This window comes from Primulina huaijiensis, chromosome 15, assembly GCF_012295235.1.
Source record: "Primulina huaijiensis isolate GDHJ02 chromosome 15, ASM1229523v2, whole genome shotgun sequence".
In the NCBI taxonomy this organism is placed as follows: domain Eukaryota; kingdom Viridiplantae; phylum Streptophyta; class Magnoliopsida; order Lamiales; family Gesneriaceae; genus Primulina; species Primulina huaijiensis.
In genome coordinates, this window is record NC_133320.1 from 23976664 (window position 1) to 23998147 (window position 21484).

The 21484-nt window shown below is 35.6% G+C and overlaps 4 protein-coding genes and 1 pseudogene across 4 annotated transcripts; 3 read left to right on the top strand and 2 right to left on the bottom strand.

The window, feature by feature from the left end:
- Nucleotides 1–2045: 2045 nt before the first annotated feature.
- Nucleotides 2046–4536, top strand: LOC140959491 (uncharacterized). Its single transcript, XM_073417341.1, has 5 exons — nucleotides 2046–2459; nucleotides 2685–2785; nucleotides 3582–3698; nucleotides 3780–3881; nucleotides 4204–4536. The coding sequence occupies exons 1-5, from the start codon at nucleotides 2210–2212 to the stop codon at nucleotides 4372–4374; spliced, it is 741 nt and encodes a 246-aa protein (XP_073273442.1). The 5' UTR covers nucleotides 2046–2209; the 3' UTR covers nucleotides 4375–4536.
- Nucleotides 4537–4922: 386 nt separating this feature from the next.
- LOC140959492 (uncharacterized) lies at nucleotides 4923–7566 on the top strand. Its single transcript, XM_073417342.1, has 6 exons — nucleotides 4923–5476; nucleotides 5959–6056; nucleotides 6285–6356; nucleotides 6451–6575; nucleotides 7052–7124; nucleotides 7232–7566. Exons 1-6 carry the CDS (start codon nucleotides 5215–5217, stop codon nucleotides 7334–7336), a joined length of 735 nt encoding a protein of 244 aa, XP_073273443.1. The 5' UTR covers nucleotides 4923–5214; the 3' UTR covers nucleotides 7337–7566.
- A 382-nt stretch (nucleotides 7567–7948) lies between these two features.
- On the top strand, nucleotides 7949–10970 carry LOC140959872 (serine/threonine protein phosphatase 2A 57 kDa regulatory subunit B' beta isoform-like). The gene is made up of 2 exons (XM_073417906.1): nucleotides 7949–9491; nucleotides 10355–10970. Exons 1-2 carry the CDS (start codon nucleotides 8319–8321, stop codon nucleotides 10655–10657), a joined length of 1476 nt encoding a protein of 491 aa, XP_073274007.1. The 5' UTR covers nucleotides 7949–8318; the 3' UTR covers nucleotides 10658–10970.
- A 918-nt stretch (nucleotides 10971–11888) lies between these two features.
- LOC140959874 (small ribosomal subunit protein bS16m/bS16c-like) lies at nucleotides 11889–13852 on the bottom strand. The gene is made up of 3 exons (XM_073417907.1): nucleotides 13620–13852; nucleotides 13381–13426; nucleotides 11889–12292 (listed from the first exon to the last, which is right to left on the bottom strand). The coding sequence occupies exons 1-3, from the start codon at nucleotides 13750–13752 to the stop codon at nucleotides 12052–12054; spliced, it is 420 nt and encodes a 139-aa protein (XP_073274008.1). The 5' UTR covers nucleotides 13753–13852; the 3' UTR covers nucleotides 11889–12051.
- A 567-nt stretch (nucleotides 13853–14419) lies between these two features.
- LOC140959875 (phosphatidylinositol 4-phosphate 5-kinase 9-like) lies at nucleotides 14420–20756 on the bottom strand (annotated as a pseudogene).
- Nucleotides 20757–21484: the final 728 nt, after the last annotated feature.

Here is a 21484-nt window from a genome sequence, read left to right on the forward strand (position 1 = left end):
ATCTTGTAGACATCACACCATATGAGATAAATTTAAAAAGTTGTCGGATTCAAGAATACTTTCGTGTGGATAATTGATATGGTTATCCCTATTGATTCGAGGCTCGAAATCCTTGAAATTGGAAATATAATATTTATTTGATTAAAATTTGATGAATAATTATTTTATTTTTAAATATTAGTTAAATTTTTTTAAGTAAAATTTTCAAGACTATTTCGTAAACAATGGGGAAAAAAATCATGTAAGATGATATTTTGAAAGGTAAATGTAATTCTCATTAATAAAAAAATAATTAAGACATATACAAAATAGTCTGGACATATCTAGGCTATACACACTACAAGAAATTCTGCATACAATCATGTACATACGACAACGGTTTTTGTGAAAAACCGTTGTCGTATGTTTTTAACAACGGTTTTATCCAAAACCGTTGTCTTTGGGGGTCAAAGACAACGGTTTTTAAAAACCGTTGTCTTTGCGAGGTCAATTACAACGGTTTTTGAAGTCAATTACAACGGTTCTATAAAACCGTTGTCATTGAGCGTTTTTTTAGGGTCAATGACAACGGTTCTATGAACCGTTGTCTATTAGCGTGTTTTTTGTATAATCGACAACGGTTTTGAGAAACCATTGCAATATTTCGCGACGGTTTTAAAATAACCGTCGCGAAGTTTAGCGACGGTTTTAATAAAACCCGTCGCCTGTTTAAAATTAACGACGATTTTACAAATCCCGTCGCTAACATTAGCGACGGTTAAAATATAAACCGTTGCAAATTTAAATTTTGCGACGGTTTCAACATTACTGTCGCCAATAGCGACCGTTTAAACAACAACCGTCGCAAATTGTCTATAAATATCACATTCTCGGTCTATTTTCCTTCACAACACTTCACAATACTTAAAATTTTTCTCTTTTACACCATTTTATCACTTCACACAACACTTAAAATTTTTCTCTCCACTTCACAACACTTAAAATTTTTCTCTTTTACATCATTTTAACACTTCACACAACACTTAAAATTTTTTTCTCTTACACAATTTCACACAACACCTAAAATTTTTCTAAACACTTCATAACACTTCAAAATTTTTTCTCTCTTATACAATTTCATACAATACGTAAAATTTTTCTCTCTTACACGATTTTAATACTTGACAACACTTAAAATTTTTTTCCTTTACACGATTTTAGTTTCGATATAAGTTTTTTTTATAGATTTATTAAATTATTAAAAGTATTTTTTTTTATTTTTCGAAACAAAGTAGCGACGGAAATTGTGATTAATAACCGTCGCTAATATTAGCGACGGTCTTAATTGATAACTGTCGCTATCGCTCATTTAAACTAGCGACGGTTTAATTAACCGCCGCTAAGTTTGACTTAGCGACGGTTTGGGATAAAACCGTCGCTAATTTTATTTATATGACCTATCACAACGGATAAAAACCGTTGTCGTTGAACTGACTTTCAACAACATCGTCAATAAAATCCGTTGTCGTTTGCCGTTTTTGGTGTAGTGACAATAAGAGTAGGTCTCTTGTAAGACGGTCTCTTGAATCTTTATATGTGAGACAGGTCAACTCTACCGATATTCACAATAAAAAGTAATACTCTTATCATAAAAAGTAATATTTTTTCATGGATGACCCAAATAAGATATCTGTCTCACAAAATACGATGATGTGATGCTTATGTATACAACAACATATTAACACTATAATAAAATTTAAATTACCAAAAATTGTATATGAAAATTGAAATATTAGGTTTGTGAGACAGATCGATCTATTGATATCTACGATAAAAAATAATATTTTTAATATAAAATTAATGTTTTGTATATATTGAAATCATTTGACAAGAGTATTTTTTTTTTAAATTGAAAATGGTTAAAGACTGAAAAATCAAATATGGGAATTAAAATGGAAAAAACAAAAAGAAAGAGAAGCAATTATCCCATATGTCAAAGCGTAGACGTGTCAAGTGCCGCCTTGCTTTCCACCACCAATGTAGTAATAAAGCGTCTTATTTTCCCCGGAAAAACATGTGGCCTCTGACTCGCATTCATTTTCCATATTCCTTCTGTAGATCATCGCCAAGATTCCGCTCGTCTCGTTCCATTTTCTTGACTTTCATTTCTTTATCGTCTTGTAATTCTCTCACATCCCACTAAATTAACTATCACGAGGAGTAATCAACAATGGCGGAATCGTCCACCCTTTGTGTTTCATTCTTTTCTTCATCTGTTCCTTTTTGTGGCGAACCCATGTCCTCGACCTTTTCCTTTCATTCCACTTCTCTCCCACGTCGGAGATTCCCTTTCCAAATCCATCGCCACCAATCGTCACCGCGCCGCTTCGTCGCCATGGCAGCTGGGTCGGGGTATTTTCCGGACGACGATGATTCCTTTGGAATGTACCCCTGGCAGAATTCTGACACCGCTGATTCTTGTATCCCCCATTTTCGCCTCTTAATATATGAATTTGTTCATTTGGTTTTTAAAAAGAATCTGAATCAGCATGTGCTTGTAAATTGTAATTTACGTGCATGTGGCATGCGGATTTGATTGGCATGGCAATTTGATTTCATGTGTACAGGGATGAAATTTTGATGGGACTTGTTTATAATTTATTTTGGGGAATTTTTTTATTTTTTTTTTGCTGTTTTCTTGGCAGCTATTGAGTGGATTCCGGAGGAGAGAGTTACTTTATTTACTGCCGATGGGCTGATCCAAATTGGGGGAAAACTTGTCCCGCGCCGAGTTTCTTCTTCTGATGTATGGTTTTGTGTGCTTGAATTACTCGATTTATTGTGGTTGAGCTGTTGATTGAATCGCTTCATAGTTTAACTCTTTCGGGAACCAATTCTGGAATTTTTTTTTTTGAGAATTTGGGGGAAGAGTGCTGTTTGTATCTTATTAATATGTTCTTAAAATACAATTGTTTCTTTAATGTGTACACACTGAAATCTACAACAATGACATGGATCTAACATTTTTAATGATTAAGAAGATCCTTTACTCTTTACGTCTAAATTCATTTGAGTAATATATGCATAAGAATTAGGCTAAAAAGACTTCCAACAATAATGAATTTTGTATTTTCCAGCATTTTGTCTCGATGTTTTAATCACGATAACAAGGTTTATAGATTTGAAATTTGTTTATAAACTAAATTTAATACTAATTTGGCTGTCTACCTTGTGCTTTCAGTGAATTCTATAGTAGTTCATTGCTCTGTGGTCGTACTTCATTTGTGGCTCAAAAGCATTCTTTAACTATGGATTTACCCTAGTTAGGATTCTGTTTCTAACAAATTAGAGATCCTTTTGTTCTGAATTTTTAGTTGGTTTAGTTCTATTCTTTTCCCTTGTTTTGAAGTAATTTTTATGCTTGTTTAGTTTGCAGAATAACTTCAAGAATAAGAAGTATCCATTAGTGGGGGCTGTATGTAAAATGTCTCAGCAACAACGTAGCTTTTTTCGAATATTTATTTATTTTATTTTTCTACGACCTTTGAACCCTCTATTTCTCAATGAAGACAAATGATTAGCTGTATGGTCTTGGCACACAGAAGAAGCAAATGAAGGCCAAATTATCTCAAAGGTACCAGCGGTTTCAAGAGAGTAACTACATGGATCCAAAACAAAGCCTCTGCCTTGGTGCTTTATTTGATATAGCGGCAACAAATGTACATCTTTTCCCTTTTACTTGGCATATTGTCATTGTTTCAGCAACATTCTGTTAACTTATGAGAAGTGATCAATGTTAGGGACTTGACGTGGGTAGACGCCTTTGTATTCTTGGGTTTTGCCGTTCGATTGAAATGCTTTGTGATGTTGTGGAAGATACTGTTTTGGAGCATGGTGGGGAGGTACTTGTTTTATACTTTGACTCATATCTGTAAATATCTGATGGAATATGTCACCTCTATAATCCCTCCAGTTCCATTAATTTTGATGAAATGGGCGACTTACTGCAACACTTGGTTCTTTTGATCTTCCCTCCGGGTTCATCCTTCTTTGGTACAAATATTGTGACTGTGTGTATAAGTCAACATTTTCATTGGCCAATCCAATAATCTTGTGATGAGGAGTGATTCAGTGTTCGGCAAAACATATAATTTTGTGAAAAACAACACTCTGAATTTTTTCAGTTTAAGGGCTGGTACTAATTGTGCTACTGTTGAAACTCAGGTTGTGACAGCGAGAAAAGCTAGCAAAGAAGGGCTTCACGAAAAGCTAACAATGACTGTTGCGGTGCCATTGCTATGGGGAGTGCCTCCAGCCTCAGAGACTCTTTGTCTTGCAGTCAGGAGTGGAGGCGGGATCGTGGACAAGGTCTTCTGGCAATGGGATTTCTTATAAATAACTGAACTTATGGCTCTCAAAGTGTAACCATTATTGCCGCTCATGTAAATACTTTATTACCTTTTTTTTTTTTTTTTTTGTAATATGTACAAAATTATTGGGATATGATCTATTGTATGTACCCATAACCCATTTATAATTGTTAATATAACTTCTCTCTACCTTAGCAGACCAATAATGTATTTATATGGCTACCTCACTTTCTGCGTGAAATGTGAATCAAATTTCGTTTATCAGTGTTGGCGTGTATAGCTTTTCAGAGTTTTGGGGAGCATGTCTACCATTTGAATAATTCGTGGGAGTAAGTAAATTGAGGCTTTACAGTAAGATACAACTAGACTTCCGAGATTTTACTTGAAAATCCAAGAAAACAAAGTCCTTTGTATGTGGAATAATATTCACGAAATAACACTTGCTTTTCTAAATCATTCGGTTTGTTGGACGCTCCTTCCAGAAGGACAATACTCTTTGGGACACGGTAGGATCAATCACAATTGGAGAATAGTTGGGTGTGCCTTCCTTTCCTTTTAGTTGGCACTAGTTTAAATTTGTGATACATTTCGGTTTTGTTTTAATTTTTAAAAATAACATTTATATTTATTTTATCCAAACATATGATATTGCCAACGTTTGATTCCATCTTGTCTGTAAAATTTCCGGTGAAGAAAATAGAGTCGTGTCTCTTTTCTTGCCTAATGCCTATCCTATCCCACATCTTCCCAACCTCTTCCTAAACTTACAAAAAATCCCCAAAAAATATGAAAATTAAAATTATTCCAACGAAACCAAGAGGGAAATAGTGCATTGCAGTTTCCTTAATCCTTGCTTGTACGGATAATGGCTGTGGTAAATGCCTCTTGTGTCTCTTTTACACCAGTGTCATCTTCTTCTCCTATGCTACTCAGTTCAAATTTCACCACCTTCCCATCAAACTTTTCTTCCCGACCACTCTCCGCCACTGTAAAAAGAAGGGTTCTTTTGGATTCTCTTTCTGCTATCAACATTGAGCGCAGTGCTTGTCAAACTGTAGAGTCCACTGGAACCCAATTGCATTCGTTCTCCCCTTTGCCTTTACTGGTTTTAGCTGCTCTTCCAGGCGGTAAAGCTGCTACATTCACGTTTGGGAAATAATTTAATTTGTGGATTTATCATACATTTTTGTGTGTGCGTTAAGGGTCGAGTAATTTTTTAGTAGATTTCTTTAGACAGATTAATACTAGGTTTAGCATTGTAATGCAGCCATGACGTTTTCTTTTGTTTGAAGATTATCTTTACTGAAAGCTATTGACTAATTCTCAGACTTCTCATACCTTGAAAAATGAAAGCTGTGTCTTTGCTCAAGGATTTTATAATCTGTTTGTAGTAAAGGAACTAGCTTTGGTCTGAATCAAATCGAAAAGGAAATTGACTAATGAAATAGAAAAACGAAGTTAGTACAAAAGTTATTTATTCTTTTGTGTTTACCTGCTCTATGTAATCAATAATGGAATTTTTGTTTAATCCATGTATCATAGTACAGACAAAAATCTTTCCATATGTTTGCACTTGCATTAATCTTGATTTTTTGTCGTTATTTCTAAGCTGCAACTGTAACATCTGTCTTCGGCCCTTTCGTCGAACTTGTGAAGTCATGGAATCTTCCCGACTGGCTAATCCATTGGGGTCACCCTGGTAACATGGTACGTTCCTTTCCCTCTGATTTTGAAACTCTGCAGTGCAATATCTTGAGTAGTTGGTAAATGTAGGATTCCATAAAAAGCAAGAAAATATTGTTTCCACTGTAAAAAAATTGATAAGAAACTCGAACTAATAAATGAATAGAATTGAATAGGCAATGAAAGTTGGAATCATAATCTTGAATGGCACTTTACCTGTCTCTTTATAGTGCATTTCACATACTTTTGTAGGCTGTTGTGCTGTTTGTCATGGGAGGATATGGGACATATTTGGGTTTTCGTATTCGTTTCTCAGACGATGTGGTAATACGTTAATATATAAAACTAAATATCAACAATTTTCTTAATTTATCTAGTTATCATTAATTTGCATTGAAGTTTCTTCATGTTTATTCAGGAAGAAAAAGCTAAGGCCAATGCTTTGCATCCTAAGCTTCTTGGAGGAATGTTCTTCTTCTTTGCTCTTGGAGCTACTGGTGGGATCACGTCTCTTCTCACTTCAGATAAATCCATTTTTGAAAGGTATTCATTAATTCCCAATCCATTTATCAAATTGCTGGAGCCTCATATTTGATTGTCACGCATCTCGCATGTTCGGAAAGTAGTGCCTTTTACTCTCAAAAGTTGAACTTGCAAATGCATTTACCTTCTCGGAAAATACAAGTGTGACAGACAGGGTAATCGATAATAATAGCCTGATTCTTGGGTAAAATACAGCAAATGTTCCGGTGGGTTCTCCCAGTTCTAATGATCAATAATGAAATCGAGGAATCCATCTCAATCCAAAGGGGGGAGAAATAGCTTTGCTCACAAAGTTCCAACCATCATAAGATGGTCACAAGTTCAGCTAGAATATCGGAGCCAACTCCTGTACAATCCCAAAATGGCAAAATAACATTTCTTATTTGAAATCGAATAACACCACAACAGAAGGCTAAAACACTCCAAAAACCTGAAACTGTTACCGATTATGACTCTGATCATTTTGTATTCTGCAGTCCTCATGCTGTGACAGGTTTCATAGGACTCACTCTTTTGACAGTTCAGACGATACTACCAGCATTGTTTGAGGTAAAACCAAGATGGGATTACATTTAGTTCATTTGGAATTTTCAAGATTCATTTTTTCTTGGTTACATATAGTGTGTGTGATTCTGGGATTTGTTTGTTTTGTACAGGGGAATCCGGGATTGCGAAATGTTCATGGAATATTGGGCAGTGGGATTATGACATTGTTCCTAGTTCATGCCGCGCTTGGGCTTCAACTCGGCCTCAGTTACTAGCCCCTTGCGATTTCGCAGGAGATTCTTTCATTTTTTTTGCTTTTCCGGCCTGTTTTTACTCTATTTATTTATAGTTTACGCATTCGAATTCGACAGAGATGGACAACATTGCGTGGAACACTATCTTAAAAATAGTATGAACATTTCATATGTATTAAATTCGGATCTTTAACAGTTTCACCCGAATTTTTCTTTTGTAGGATTTGTTTCCCTTTTGTTATGTAGAACGAGGTTAAAACAAGAAATTGGACCTAGCTCTCTTGCGATCTAAGTAACTTAGATTCTTGGGATTTCTCTACGTACACTTCAAGTTTTAATTTAAAGTTGTGATATTTACGGTTTTCATACTAAATTACTTATATTGATTGATACGATTCATTCTGTCTCTATCAATTCAATATTATATTCGATCACATATCAGTTCACCTAATGCATTTATGTTTAATATATACTTTAAAATTTGAATTTTAGAATAAAAATAATTTAATATATACTTTAAAATTTGAATTTTAGAATAAAAATAATTTATAAAATATAATATCTATAAACATTATCCTCATCAATTCAATAATATATTGTAATAATTTCGAAAAGGTCAAATGTATTTGGCATCAATAATCATTCCTTCCTTTATTATCCCCACTTTGGTCCTCAATCTCTCCTTCACAAATATTTGTATATAATAATAATAATAATAATAATAATAATATATATCTTCTTTCTTCTATCGCCGGGATGTTCCTACCGCCGGCGACTCGCCGTAATCGGCTTCGCCTTACATTCGTTTGCTCCGGCTTCTACCGTAGATCCGTTCCATATAATTAACATTTTTACTTCTTTTTATCTTTTTCTTCTTCTGCCATTATTAATCATTGTGGGATATGGTGCGCGTTGTTGTTATGTGTAATTTTGAATTTTTTTTATTAAATATGGATGAGCAAATGTTTTGTAAAGGGTTAGGGTTTTGATTGTGAGGGCGAGAATGTTTAATAAGATAATGAAGAGGGGACACAGAAAGGTGGCCAAATCGGATGCTGATTATGGTTATATGCCACCGAATCGGAGCTCTGGATCCGTTTCTACGTCTGATGTTGTCATCAACCACGCTTCTCGAAGCGGGGGGGCAGTTTCGAATTCACATCTGCCTCAGCATGTAGCTTCTGCTGCAGTTGTGTCTCCTCCTCTTCCTTACACGGGTACCATTGAGAATCTACCTATGTTTAGAGATGTTATGGTTGCCGAGCGTCAGAATTTGTTTCTGCGGAAACTGCAAATCTGCTGCTTCTGTTTTAATTTCTCAGAGACCTTAAAGATGCTGAGGGAAAAAGAGATTAAAAGGCAGACTCTTGCAGAGCTCGTGGATTTTATTCAATCTGGATCAGGTAAAATAACTGAATCTAATCAAGAGGAGATGGTTAAAATGATATCTGTGAATATATTCCGTTGCTTGCCCCCGGCCTCCCATGAAAATACGGGATCTGAGACTGCAGACCCAGAGGAGGAGCCGTATCTTGAGCCTTCTTGGCCGCATTTACAACTAGTTTATGAGCTGCTCCTGCGCTATGTGGTTTCTTCGGATACAGATACAAAAGTTGCCAAGCGTTACATTGATCATTCCTTTGTTTTGAAGTTGCTCGAGTTGTTTGATTCTGAAGACCCAAGGGAGAGGGAGTATTTGAAAACGATTCTGCATAGAATATATGGGAAATTCATGGTACACAGGCCTTTTATTAGGAAGGCGATAAACAATATCTTTTATAGGTTTATATATGAGACAGAGAGGCACAATGGGGTCGCCGAACTCTTGGAGATACTTGGGAGTATAGTTAATGGGTTTGCCTTGCCAATGAAGGAGGAGCACAAGCTGTTTTTAGTCCGGGCTTTGATACCACTCCACAAGCCTAAGCCGGTAGCAATGTATCATCAGCAGTTGTCTTATTGCATCACGCAGTTTGTGGAAAAGGACTATAAGTTGGCAGATACGGTGATAAGGGGCTTACTAAAATACTGGCCAGTCACCAACTGCCAAAAGGAGGTTCTCTTTCTAGGGGAACTCGAGGAAGTGCTGGAGGCAACACAGGCTGCAGAATTTCAGCGCTGTATGGTCCCTCTTTTCCGACAGATTGCTCGTTGCCTCAACAGCTCCCACTTTCAGGTGCTAGAAATTTACAGAGATAATTGTCTTGTGATAAACTGCGCAGCGCTCTCAGTTCAAGTTTTATATGATTTATTTTCTTTTATTTGTATGGTGTATAAGTTTTTTAATTTGTTTTCGTTCGTAGCTTGTTTAATGCTGCTGAGAATAGATTGATGGTTTCCGTGGAATGTTTATTACAATAACCTTAACTACCGAGTTTACCATGTTAGTTAGAGTATATCAGCATCTATAATATGTTATTTTGTTCGGAACCTTTTCGATATTCTAAAAATCGAATTTAATTTTTTTAAGAGAGATGTCCATATTTTTGTAGTTTTCTTTTCATACCTGTACTCTCTCTTACCACAGGCAAAACATAAATGATGGAATTTGAAATCAGATAGTTCATCCTCTTTTCCTAATTTAAGCTATCTTAATCTAGTTTTATCAAATTGTTTTATTGAGTTGTTAAGAGGGAGGAATAAACTAGTTAAGTATTTTATAGAAAAATTCTCTCACTGATTAGGAACCTGAAAACACGTATGCATTCAATTATGATTTCGATCTTCTTGTTGACCTTTAATAGTTCGATACTCCCACTAAATTATAAACTTCCAGTCCCTTTTAAGTTTTAACCCAAAAACAATCGAGTCATTTTTTGATGAGTAGGTATTTGTAAGCGGAGAGAAATTTGACAACATAGCTCTGGGAATGCAATTATACGCCCTGTACCAGATATATTTATGGAAAGAATGACCTTGTGTTCGATACCTGCGTATGCTAATAAATATGCTTGCTGAACCAAAGGCCATTTTTTGTTGACTGTCTTTCGGGTTGAAACCTCATTGGCATGCTATATCATTTGGTTGTAAATGTTGCAGGTTGCAGAACGAGCTCTCTTTCTATGGAATAACGAACATATCGTGGGATTGATTGCTCAAAATCGCAGTATTATTTTGCCAATCATCTTTGCGGCATTGGAAAAGAATATCCAGTCCCACTGGAACCCTGCAGTACACGGTCTAACTGTTAACATACGAAAAATGCTTGTGGAGATGGATGCCGAGTTATTTGAAGAGTGCCAGAGGCAGTATGCAGAGAGGGAGTCCAAAACCAGGGAACTGGAAGAACAACGGGAGTTAATGTGGCAACGATTGGCAGCTGCTGCTGCTCAAGGAGGCTGAAACTGACATTTTTATTGCTTATTGGTCGTCACCCTACGAAGAGTGGGATCTTGTGAAAGATGGATGAGTAAACCTCGGAGGTCTATTTTATTGGCTTCAATGGTAATCATCTAAAAATATTTTGAATTAAACTTGAATTTTCCAAATTAATGACGCGGGCAAAGCAGCCGACAATGTGATTTTAGATGTGTTGTTATGTCTTAAAATTTGCTGAAAATTAAGATTGGCTTGTTAAGTGCCTTGTATCTGTTACACATTCTTTGCCTGTGGTATTAGTTTTACTCTCATCATATGTATTGTAGCTGTTGATGAGGATAATTAATTTCTTAAATTCTTACGTATGATTCGGTTCGAAGGTTTGATTGTTTGCGTCAGCGTCCATCAAAGTTTTTATTGGTAAAAAAAATTTTTGTTAATATATTTGACAGACATTTGCAAACTGCACATGAGTTGCGATTCCCTGGAGCTAATTTTATTTAAATTGAATCATTAAATCACCCACATACGCGCATGTATATAAATATATGCCCGCACGCGCACACAAATATAAAAGCAAATGAGATGGCTGATTTGGCCATCCTCCATAGGCCAATGGCATCTGGCAGCCTGGCAGCAAGTACTGCACATGATTCCTGTTGTCTACGCCCTCAACTTTTATTAGATTTTATTCTAAAATTGTCACGTTCTTCAATCATTGCCAAGCAGATACCTCATTATTTGAAGGATTACATTTAAAGCTGAGAGTTACTAAATTTATCATTTTTAAAAAATGTGTTTAAAGTTGAAAATAACTCCCTGGTGCAGCATATCCAGCCAATCTGGGGAACATGAGTTTCATTCAGCCACACGATCATGTGACCAAAGATATGATACACTCACGCATTCAGGCTTCAGACTCCCACCTTCGACGAGAAGCACTAATTACACATCCAAGCTCTTTCTTGAAGGCAAAACATTATTCTTATCCAGCTATTTGAATTTTAGAATAAAAATAATATAACTTCACATTCCTGATATATCAATAACTTCAATATATTCCGTAAAAAAAAAACTTCGACATTACTATTTCAAGAACAGAAGGAAATATAGATAATTTGGTTCCTGTTTAAATTTTTCACCCTGCAAAAGGCCCGTTATCACATTCTTTTATATGTTTTTTTGTTTATTATTTTCTACCGTACGAGTATGAATATATATTAGCTTTTAAGCATTAAGTCAATACAACTAAAGAAATCATGAAAACTTTATTACACAAATTTAATCTGTTCTAAAATCCACATATTAATAAAAAAAAAAAGCAAGGCAGGCTACTCGGCTTCTCCATATTACGTTCAAGGTTCGATTCATCACTGCAGGCCGCAAGAAATACTTTGAACAATCTGGTGATTTAAGTATCATGAAGAACTGGTAATTTCTTCATGGTCAACTTCATTATCTTCAGAAACCAGGTCGGTTTCAGAACCTTCTGTTATTTCAGGAGTTATAATGCGCCCTGTCATTGGATCAACAGGGCGAGTATCTCGTGGGCCACCTTTTCGTCCCATTGCAAGCATTGGAGGTGGGGGTAACAAGCCAGATCGAAAGAGGAGGTGTTGAACAGGTTCCGAGGGTTGTGCGCCAACAGAAAGCCAGTACCTGCACAAGAAAGAGGAAGTCATACCCTTCATGGATTGAGCAAATTTTGGGACGGCAGTTCAAACTGTTCATGGTCACAAGCATGTCAAGTAAGAAGTTCTTCTTTTTCAAACTAAGAGAATAAGAATTATATAACAGGGGCAGATGTTAAATTTCAATTATTCATATACCTTAAAATGTACAACTCAAGAGAGGAAACTGATGAAAATTCAGGAATTTATTTGGTAGTAAATCACACAGCTTTCAAAACGAACGAGACAAGGATAAATTGTATGCCAATCAGGACCTTCCAATTTTCGGTCTTTTGTGTGACAATATAACCAAACAAAGAGCTAACAAAAACAGGTAAAAATGTATCTAACATGGCACATACTAATAAATAGCAAGGACGGTCTTCTCATAGTTATCAGCACGTTGATAAGGGAAGATAAATAAATGACCCGAGATTGAACCAGAAGGCCAAGGACAGAATGGTGCTCTACAGAACATTGGCACTTGGTAGAATAGCGGCAATATCCAGGAGGTAAAAATCCAGTATGGTGGAATAGATTGATAGATCAATCTAGTATGGACTTCCTACATGTACGCAGTTCCACATCATTCATACAAAGAAAAATGGGCAATGAACTCATGAAGCAATCTTTTCATGTTTGTGTTTCATCACTAATGCCTCATCATCAAATCTTCAATGAAATCGTATAAAGTAGCAAATATTTAAGATGACAGTATGCCAGTGAATGTCAGTAAATAAATGCACATATATACATCATTTATCCACAGCGGGTGATAAAGAGAAATGGAATGAAATGATGGTCTGTAAACTATATTAAAACATTGACGCAGTTCAATATTCAGGAAATCTACAGCTTATCCTTAATGTAATAGATAGTTCCCCACAGGCATTGATAAACAGATGATCCTATAAATTTCACAAAGGCATACCTCAACACATATTCAAAGCATAAACAATAAACTCTTAACGCAAACCATGGATAAACCCCAAGTCAAAAACACATTTTCTCAGATTCAGCATTTCTCAAAAATTAATCTTCCTCCCGCGAACTCAAACTAAATTTGAAACCACTTACTTCACTCTATCAAAATTAAGACCCATTCTTTTACCGCCATCCTGACCTGCATGACACCATAAAATTCAGAAAGAATCGAACATTTTTTTTTATTTATAAAAAAACTAGAGTACCAATTGCAGTTAGATTCCAGATAAGATGATACGAAATTAAAATCTACAGATGGAACTAAATTACAATTCGAAACAAATTGATTTAAAATGGGTAAAATATTACTTGTGGATGGGGTAATGAGTTACCAGGAAGAGGGTTGTAATAGCCCAAGACTTCCAAATGCTTTCCATCTCTAGGGGATCGGCTATCAGCGGCCATTACTCTGTAAAATGGCTTGTTACGGCATCCCAGCCGAGAAAGCCGCAAACGCACCACCATTTTCTCTGTCTCCTTCTCTGATTTGCCTAGGGCTTAGGGAGTTCTAATCAAATTTTACTGGTCCTTTTTTTGGGGGTAATTTTACTGGTCTTAACCATGTAACAAAACGGCATCGTTTTTAATGCGACGTATGGAAGGAAGGACACCATATGAAATTTAAAGGTCAATTTTTGGGGAATTTCTTTTAATTCATAAATGTTGCCAAATAAGTGTAAATATTTTATCTTATAAATGGTTGGGCACTAAGAAATTTTCGTAATTACAATATTATATTAATTTATTCAAAAAAAAACTATCTAAAAACAATTAAACTTATAAAAACCTAAGATATCTGGAATATCTGATGGCATATTGTAACGTTTATATTATTGACTCAGAAATTGAAAATTATTATTTTCTTTATGTGCTAAATTTATTCAACTTTGGCTTATGTCAAAATATTTTTCGACGTTACAAAAACTGAATAGGGTGTAGTTTGCTAAAAATAAAAAAGTTGAGGGGCAAAACATAAAAAACTCAGATAAATAGGAGGCAAAGTTCAAGAAACAGAACAAATTAAGCTACCTGTAGAAGAGTTACAAAAATGAAAACATTTTTAGCTAGTGAGCTGCGCCACAGAATACAAGAGAACACAATTATTTGGCGCTCACTCTAAGTTTCTAACCCCTCAGGCGTTTGGAGGAAAAACCCTCTGAATGAACTCTAAAAATCGCTCAGAATAGAACTTAGAGTCGACGGCGGAAATCAACAGGGGATCAAAGTGAATCTATTTGTATGTGTGCTTGATCTTCTTACTCACATTGTATTCTTGAAGAATGTCGATGATACCCAAATACAGGAAATCATATGCTTCATGAAAGATTTGAGCATCGTCTCCTCAAGAGATGTGTTCTGCTCTGGCTGGCATATTCACACCAAGCTGGATTTGAAGTCTGTCACCATGCATCAAAGTCACGCTACTATAGTTCATTGTAGCAATGTAATTCAAATCTTTTAAACCACACATTAATCTAGTCATATGACAGTCCTTCACACAGAAAGCTTCAATTTTCTGTCTTTTAAACTGTTCTAAAGTTCCCAGAAAGGAGGCGATCGATCACCATTTTAATTTAAGGGACTTCGTATTAAGGAAAACACATAAAGTACCAGAGAAAAATCAGCTTATTCGATACCTTGTAATACCAGGAAGGAGAAGATCTACTTACTCGTTGCCACTTGCAGATGATGCTCGCAAACAGTTGCCTCTGATATGAGAGCCGATAATGACATCTTTGTCATCAGCACCGCGAGGGACCAAAACAAGGCATTGCGGAGAGATTTCATCCTCCATAGACTCTGGAGGTTGTAGATCAACATTAGCAAATGACAAGATATGAGTAAATCAAAGAATCTTGGTAAAAGTTGATGTGCCATGGAAACCGGAAAACACAAAAAAGGTATATCAGATTTTATCATGATTTGCAATGCCATGGGGAACAAAACTTACCATTTCTGCAACAACTCCCAGTCCATCCACCAAAATATGCTGACTATAAGACAAATGAGAGAGTAGATGTTGTGGTGCTCGGTGATGTACACCTAGCAAGAGGCTGTAATCCATTATATTCTCTGATTCCAAGAATTTGCTATCTGTTTCGATCTGCCTGGGTAGTAGAACAGAACAGCAACATTACTATGCCATCAAATAGACCACATGATACTTCGATCTGAAGGATAATCACTGAATTATCTTTTCAAGATTGACACGGGCATCCACTCAAGGTAAACTCTCCATCTCAAGCAAAGAGAAAAAAGAACAAAGAATGAAGCAAATAGATATATCATGTTCATAACAATGTAAGTTTGATGAATGATCTCCCATCGATGACATGGAATTCTCCTAGAAGAAACATAGAGCAATAGCGTGTCCAGCAGTCTGTTAGTTTTAGGGAAATATTAAATAATTCCCGGAGACAATGACGAAACGTAATGGCCTAAAGGAAGCTGAAGCAAAATTTGAATTTAATAGCCACTTACTGTAGGAGGACATTTTGCCAAGAAGGTTCCAAATAAAAGCAGTAATTCAAATCGAGATCCTTGAGTATTGTATTCTCGTCAATTTCAACCTTGTCTGCAGAACGTCCTAATGTAGAACCTTTCAAATCAAATCTCCATAGTATTCTTAACTCTGCGCAGCACATGTTTCCCATGACGACAAAACGGAACTGCCAAGCAGACATCTGTTAGAGCAAGAAATAAGTCGATTGAATTAGCAGTTAGCACACGCATAGAATTACTTTTCAAGACAAATTTTTTGGAAGAGAGAGGCAGCGGGCCTCGGGGAGATGATTTTGAAAAAGATCAGATAATGACAAAGAAATTGTGTTGAGGTCACAAGTCAACATAATCGTCCTAAAACTAATCCTAGTTACCTTTTGACCACAAGAAGGTTTAATCCTGTGAAAACAAAAAAATTTAGTTATCAGGGTGTTTTCGTATGTACACACATGACTACAATAGTTTGGGAGCATCCGCAGAAGAACCTACAAATGCAACCACGGGTAATATACCCATTTTAAAATTTTAAAACCACGGAATCATTGTTTTCGTAAGATCATGTCACATTACATTAGACAGCTCACAACATCAAGAATATAAGCTAACCAATAAAAAGTTAAGATTGAGATATAAGACCTCGACTTCCGATTTCGCAATGTCTTGATCATGAACTGATCATCCTGAGACAGGAAAAAGACACTACCACTTTTACCGGGAGAAGAAAGTTCCCTGAGGGCATCATTTCCACATATTGACATCATGTAGTCAGCTGCATCAATCTCGAACATCTCTCTCAAATTCCTACGAGGAAAAACATAATATATCATTTTTATATAAAAATGATATTTATTTTCTTATAAAACTGAAATCGCTGGTCGAATTGCAAACTGAAATAAGTGTAAAATTGGAAATTTCTTTCTAAAATTTAGTTTTCCAATAACTTTTTTAATCTGTGTGAAAATACACACAAATTTAAATATATGGAACGCTCGGGAGGAGGGAGTAGTTAATTTCATAAACAAAAAGTCTCTATGAATAAGTTGAAACACTTTTAGGTTAAAATCCAGAACAAAGAGGAACATCTACATAGGCAAAGGAGCTGCTGCTGTCAAAGAATCGCACCTGAAAACCATCGGACAATAGTCTTTCCATTTGAAATAATCAGACTGACGAGGAGGTGTTAATTTCGGGGTCTTGTCAACATGGGCACATTCAACATAGCGTTCGGACTCATGTGCCTTGTGAGCCTTCTCTAGGAAAATTCATCCAAAAACTTGCATTGGAACCAAAATCTGTTGCCCTAACTTCTCGACTTGGTATGGGAGTAATTTTCCCCACAGTATATCTGATCATGTTCTAAATGCTATTCAGAAGTGATTTAAGACAAGGGCAAGAAAGGGTTGAATTAAGAACCGATTAATATGATAGAGTGGATTTTTCTTTTTCTGTGAGCAAAATATGCATTCTTCAAAATCAACAAAACTCAACTAATGGCACGAGGATAAAGATTGTATCCATATCAACCAAGCACAGGAAATATAAAGAATAACTCTAGACGAAAAGGTTTCAGCAGTCAAGGAACCAACAAGTTAAATTTAACTGGGTCTGCCAAGCTAAGAGGGACAAAATCAGGCATGTGATTCATGTATATGGATTTCATCATGAGTTATGTCAAACTTAAAAGTCACGGATAAAAATTCATCAATCTTTTCCTTCTTCCATAGCTAATCAGTTGTCATTTTGCATGTACTTTGAAACTGCTGTTTCCAAACACTGTTATTATGTATTCACACATGTAAATTTCCTCATGACATATAATTGTTTAAGCAATATATGATTCTTAGCCATGAGATATGATGATTCACACTATCATAATTTCAATGAAACCAGCCTTTAACTCCCAAATCTGTTCTCATTTCATGTCTTTACACACAAGATGAAAATCACACATAACGGAGCGTTTGAGCTTTGTTTTTGGAAATCATTTTTTCCATGAAATCAAATTTGATAGAATTCAAGATCTTGTTTTTAATGACCAGAAATTATCTAAATAATAACAAGTTATGGAGAGTTAGAGCTTGTTTCCGAGAATGAAGTTCCACACGAACAGAAGGAACTTGCAAGTTTTACAATCTTGATAAATTCTGTAATTCAATCAGTGATCCAAAAAGGAACTCAACAAGCAAGTCGAATAGACCAAAAGGCTATTAATTTAATTCCTGATTGATTGAATCCAAGATTTTTACAAAGTAATCCAGTTAATAAGCAAAAGAACAATTGCGTTCAGTTTTGGAGGTCAGGACATGCAACACACTCTTCATTAAATCAGAGTTGCATTAAATTCTTAGAGAAAGAAAACAAGGATTACCACTTAATTTTATAGAAATCCAAAACACATTTTCAAACTCTGAAAATCTAATAGCATAATCACAAATGTCCGCTTATGGACTTCTAAAAGGGCATGAAAAAAATCTGCACTAGTCAATAGTCATCATACCTGATCCCAAGTTGCAGACTTAGCATTAAATCATAACTCCTGTGGCCTTTAATAATTTATTCACCTGGCCTCTTTATCTCCCTTGCAAGTCTCTTCTGTCGCCTGTTTGCTCTTCTGGATGATGGTGAAAATTGATTGCTTAATACGGGCTCACTGATTAGGACTCCCTGTATATTATATACTCACTTTCCAAGATTGGACAGTTTATGTTGATCCCATCATCTCCTCCATCTAGAACTGTGTCAGATGTACTCGATGATCTGTAGTGCCCGATAACTTTCTAAATAGATACTTCAAGGCTCCAGCTCCTTTTCAGGGAAACATTTGCCGCATGAGATTGCTCAAGATTTAACAAACCCCTTGAGAGTTTATCAAATGAATTCCAAACAGAATTTCGGACTCCACCAACCTCAACATCTCCCATGTCTACTGATGTTGCATGGTGAATATGGGAAACCTGATTTTGTTTTCTTAAATCAGGCAACAACCCTTTTTTTCGCAAGGCATGAAGATATAATTGTTGACCAGCTGGGAGGCTACTTCCTTCAGATAAAATGTTCCTTTCCCATCCTTCAGGCCTCGAGTACAAGTTTCAACATAGCAACCACCATCAACCCATGTGCACTCCAAATCCATGAATCATGCCATTTAACCAGTTACCTTCAAACGAGTCCCCGCTAATCCAATTAAGAGTTCCCTTCCCCGACATTTTACCTCCCTTCATATTTCCCAGATACACATTCCTGTTCGCCCAGGTATACTTCCCAGATCCCTCCGGGTTCCCCTAATCCAAGATCCTTCAAATACATCTCTATTGGGATAATTTTGATACCCCAAACCATGTTTGAGATTTAATCTCCACTGACCCTTGTAGGTCATTCCATCAGGTAAGGAATACGTCCCAGTTCCATGCATATAATCACCTGAAAACTCGCCTTCATAAAGCGCACCTGAAGGCCATTGAAATTTACCATATACTTGCCTCATCCCATGTTTCCATTCACCCTCATATTCGCTACCATCTGACCAAGCATATTTCCCCAAACCCTCAGGTTTACTGCCAAGTAGGGATCCAGAATAAGATTCCCCATTGTGAAGAAAGAACTCACCAGCTTTAAAGCCATTGGTTGCCAATCCAGCCCGAGAATCCTCCCCACTGAATTCACTTAAGACACTTTTTTCATTAGATAAAATAGAATCAAGTGATTTTGTCCTATCAGAAAAGGAGATTGCTCTTTCTGCCTTATAAACAATGGCCTCAAGGCCAGACATGCATAATTAAACTAAACAGACAGCAAGCATCCATATAACTCTTGCAAGACTAGGAGAAACACCTTCTGAATGAAACGATCTCTGAAGCTTCTCATCTGCATACCTTCGAGATGAAACAAAATGATATTTAGACTTGAATAATTTCTTGGGTGTAAAGTATGGACAGATAATCCAGAAAGCAAAAGCACAAACTTCTACAGGTCACGTGAATCCAGAAAAGAGTTCGACACATTTCCTGATTACACCAATACTAAAAATCCAACACAAACTTCTCTAAATTTGACAAATGCAGTCCAAATCCCACCTTCACCGAATCATTCCAAAAAAAGATGGAAAAAAGTTGATGTCGACCACCAGAAAAAAAAAATTACAATAGAAGATAACAAATCACAGCCAAAAGTCACTGATGATAAGTGTTTCCAGAATTAGTTATTCTAGTAGCATCACATTGGATGCTCAATAATCTAGTTCAGCTCAACCTACATTCAAATGAACAAGTTTTCACATCCAACATGCTCTAGGAATTGTGTTAGGATGGAACAATTTTTTCTGTAGATTTCAAATCCAGAAATTTTCATTTTTAAATGGTATAAATTTTAAAGTTCCATATCCAACTGACAATAACAAAATCCTGAGCACATCCTAAAAATTCAAAATCTGTAATTTACATTTTGCCGAAATGCACGCGTTGTTTAATACTGTCAAGCTTAAATCCTTAATAAATATTCTTCATTTAAAATTTGGGTTTATCATGTAGCACCTGTTAATATAAATGACTAACATCAACACGAAATACAAACAATCTAACAACGTGAAACAATAGTTTCCAACTCCTAAACCTTCTCTCTGCAAACAAAAGTAACTCCTAACATATCAAGATTGTATCACATCGCATTAAAAGCAAAAACCCAACACGAATTTCTCAAGTTTGATCCCCAACATCATGTTTCAAAGAATAAAACACTCACCAACACACTCACCAACACACAAATTACGTACATGTAATATCAGTCCACAGTGTAAAAATATTCACCTTCTATCCAGATAAAAGTTGAATTTTTATGCTGGAAGATCTGGGAATTTTGACTTTCTTCAACTTAAACATTCAAAGCTTCGAAGCTCCTATTGATCTGCTAAAAACATCAGTGGCACCAGAATTGATGCAATCCCACGAGGCCGAAGGCAGGCAAATGACATCAGTGGCACCATGTTTTATTCCAAATAGTAAATTCCATTTTTGGACCATTATTTCGTTTGTTTGTTCCGGGTTAAGTTTTTTTTTTATTAGGATACAATATATATTTTTATACGAATGACTATTTGGCTCTGGTAAGTCCGCCATTGGATCCGAGCTTGATAGTGTCTAACCATATTTACTATCATAATATGTTTTATTGTATCTAATAGGTGTATGTCATCTCAATCATAATTACATAAATATATAAATATTCATAATAGGTGTCCAACATTTTTTTTTATAACAATAAGGATGTTTTTATTCTTCTTTTCTTTTATGTTAAAATAAAATAAAATCAAATTGAGCTAATCTCAAATTATAGTCACTAATTGTGTGAAGTCGGATGTTTATATATGACAGGTCCAAAATGACTGCTCGATTCTATGAATTTGAAAAAGATTGTTCAATGCTTCGAAGGGAAAAATTTTGACATGGTAAGAGTACTAATTGTCATATCTATACAAAAAAATAAGATTTCGAATATAAAATTAGAACAACTTTATTAATATAAATATCTGTTATACATATTTAAATATTCAAAAATCAAATATTAGTATAGATTTGAAACAGTATATATTCAAATATCATATATCAATACTATATTTTTAATGGTTTGTATCGACAACTTGTATGATAAGATGTTGGGGAAAGAGATAAATCAAACTCATTAACATTGTCAAACGTTTATT

Coding starts and splice junctions, on each gene's coding strand:
- LOC140959491 (XM_073417341.1), top strand. CDS start 2,210: ATGGCGGAATCGTCCACCCTTTGTGTTTCATTCTTTTCTTCATCTGTT. Junction 2,460..2,684: donor TTCTGACACCGCTGATTCTT/GTATCCCCCATT, acceptor TTTTCTTGGCAG/CTATTGAGTGGATTCCGGAG. Junction 3,699..3,779: donor TTGATATAGCGGCAACAAAT/GTACATCTTTTC, acceptor GATCAATGTTAG/GGACTTGACGTGGGTAGACG.
- LOC140959492 (XM_073417342.1), top strand. CDS start 5,215: ATGGCTGTGGTAAATGCCTCTTGTGTCTCTTTTACACCAGTGTCATCT. Junction 6,057..6,284: donor GGGGTCACCCTGGTAACATG/GTACGTTCCTTT, acceptor ATACTTTTGTAG/GCTGTTGTGCTGTTTGTCAT. Junction 7,125..7,231: donor TACTACCAGCATTGTTTGAG/GTAAAACCAAGA, acceptor TGTTTTGTACAG/GGGAATCCGGGATTGCGAAA.
- LOC140959872 (XM_073417906.1), top strand. CDS start 8,319: ATGTTTAATAAGATAATGAAGAGGGGACACAGAAAGGTGGCCAAATCG. Junction 9,492..10,354: donor TCAACAGCTCCCACTTTCAG/GTGCTAGAAATT, acceptor TAAATGTTGCAG/GTTGCAGAACGAGCTCTCTT.
- LOC140959874 (XM_073417907.1), bottom strand. CDS start 13,752: ATGGTGGTGCGTTTGCGGCTTTCTCGGCTGGGATGCCGTAACAAGCCA. Junction 13,427..13,619: donor CTATTACAACCCTCTTCCTG/GTAACTCATTAC, acceptor GGTGTCATGCAG/GTCAGGATGGCGGTAAAAGA. Junction 12,293..13,380: donor CTTAATTTTGATAGAGTGAA/GTAAGTGGTTTC, acceptor TTTCTTGTGCAG/GTACTGGCTTTCTGTTGGCG.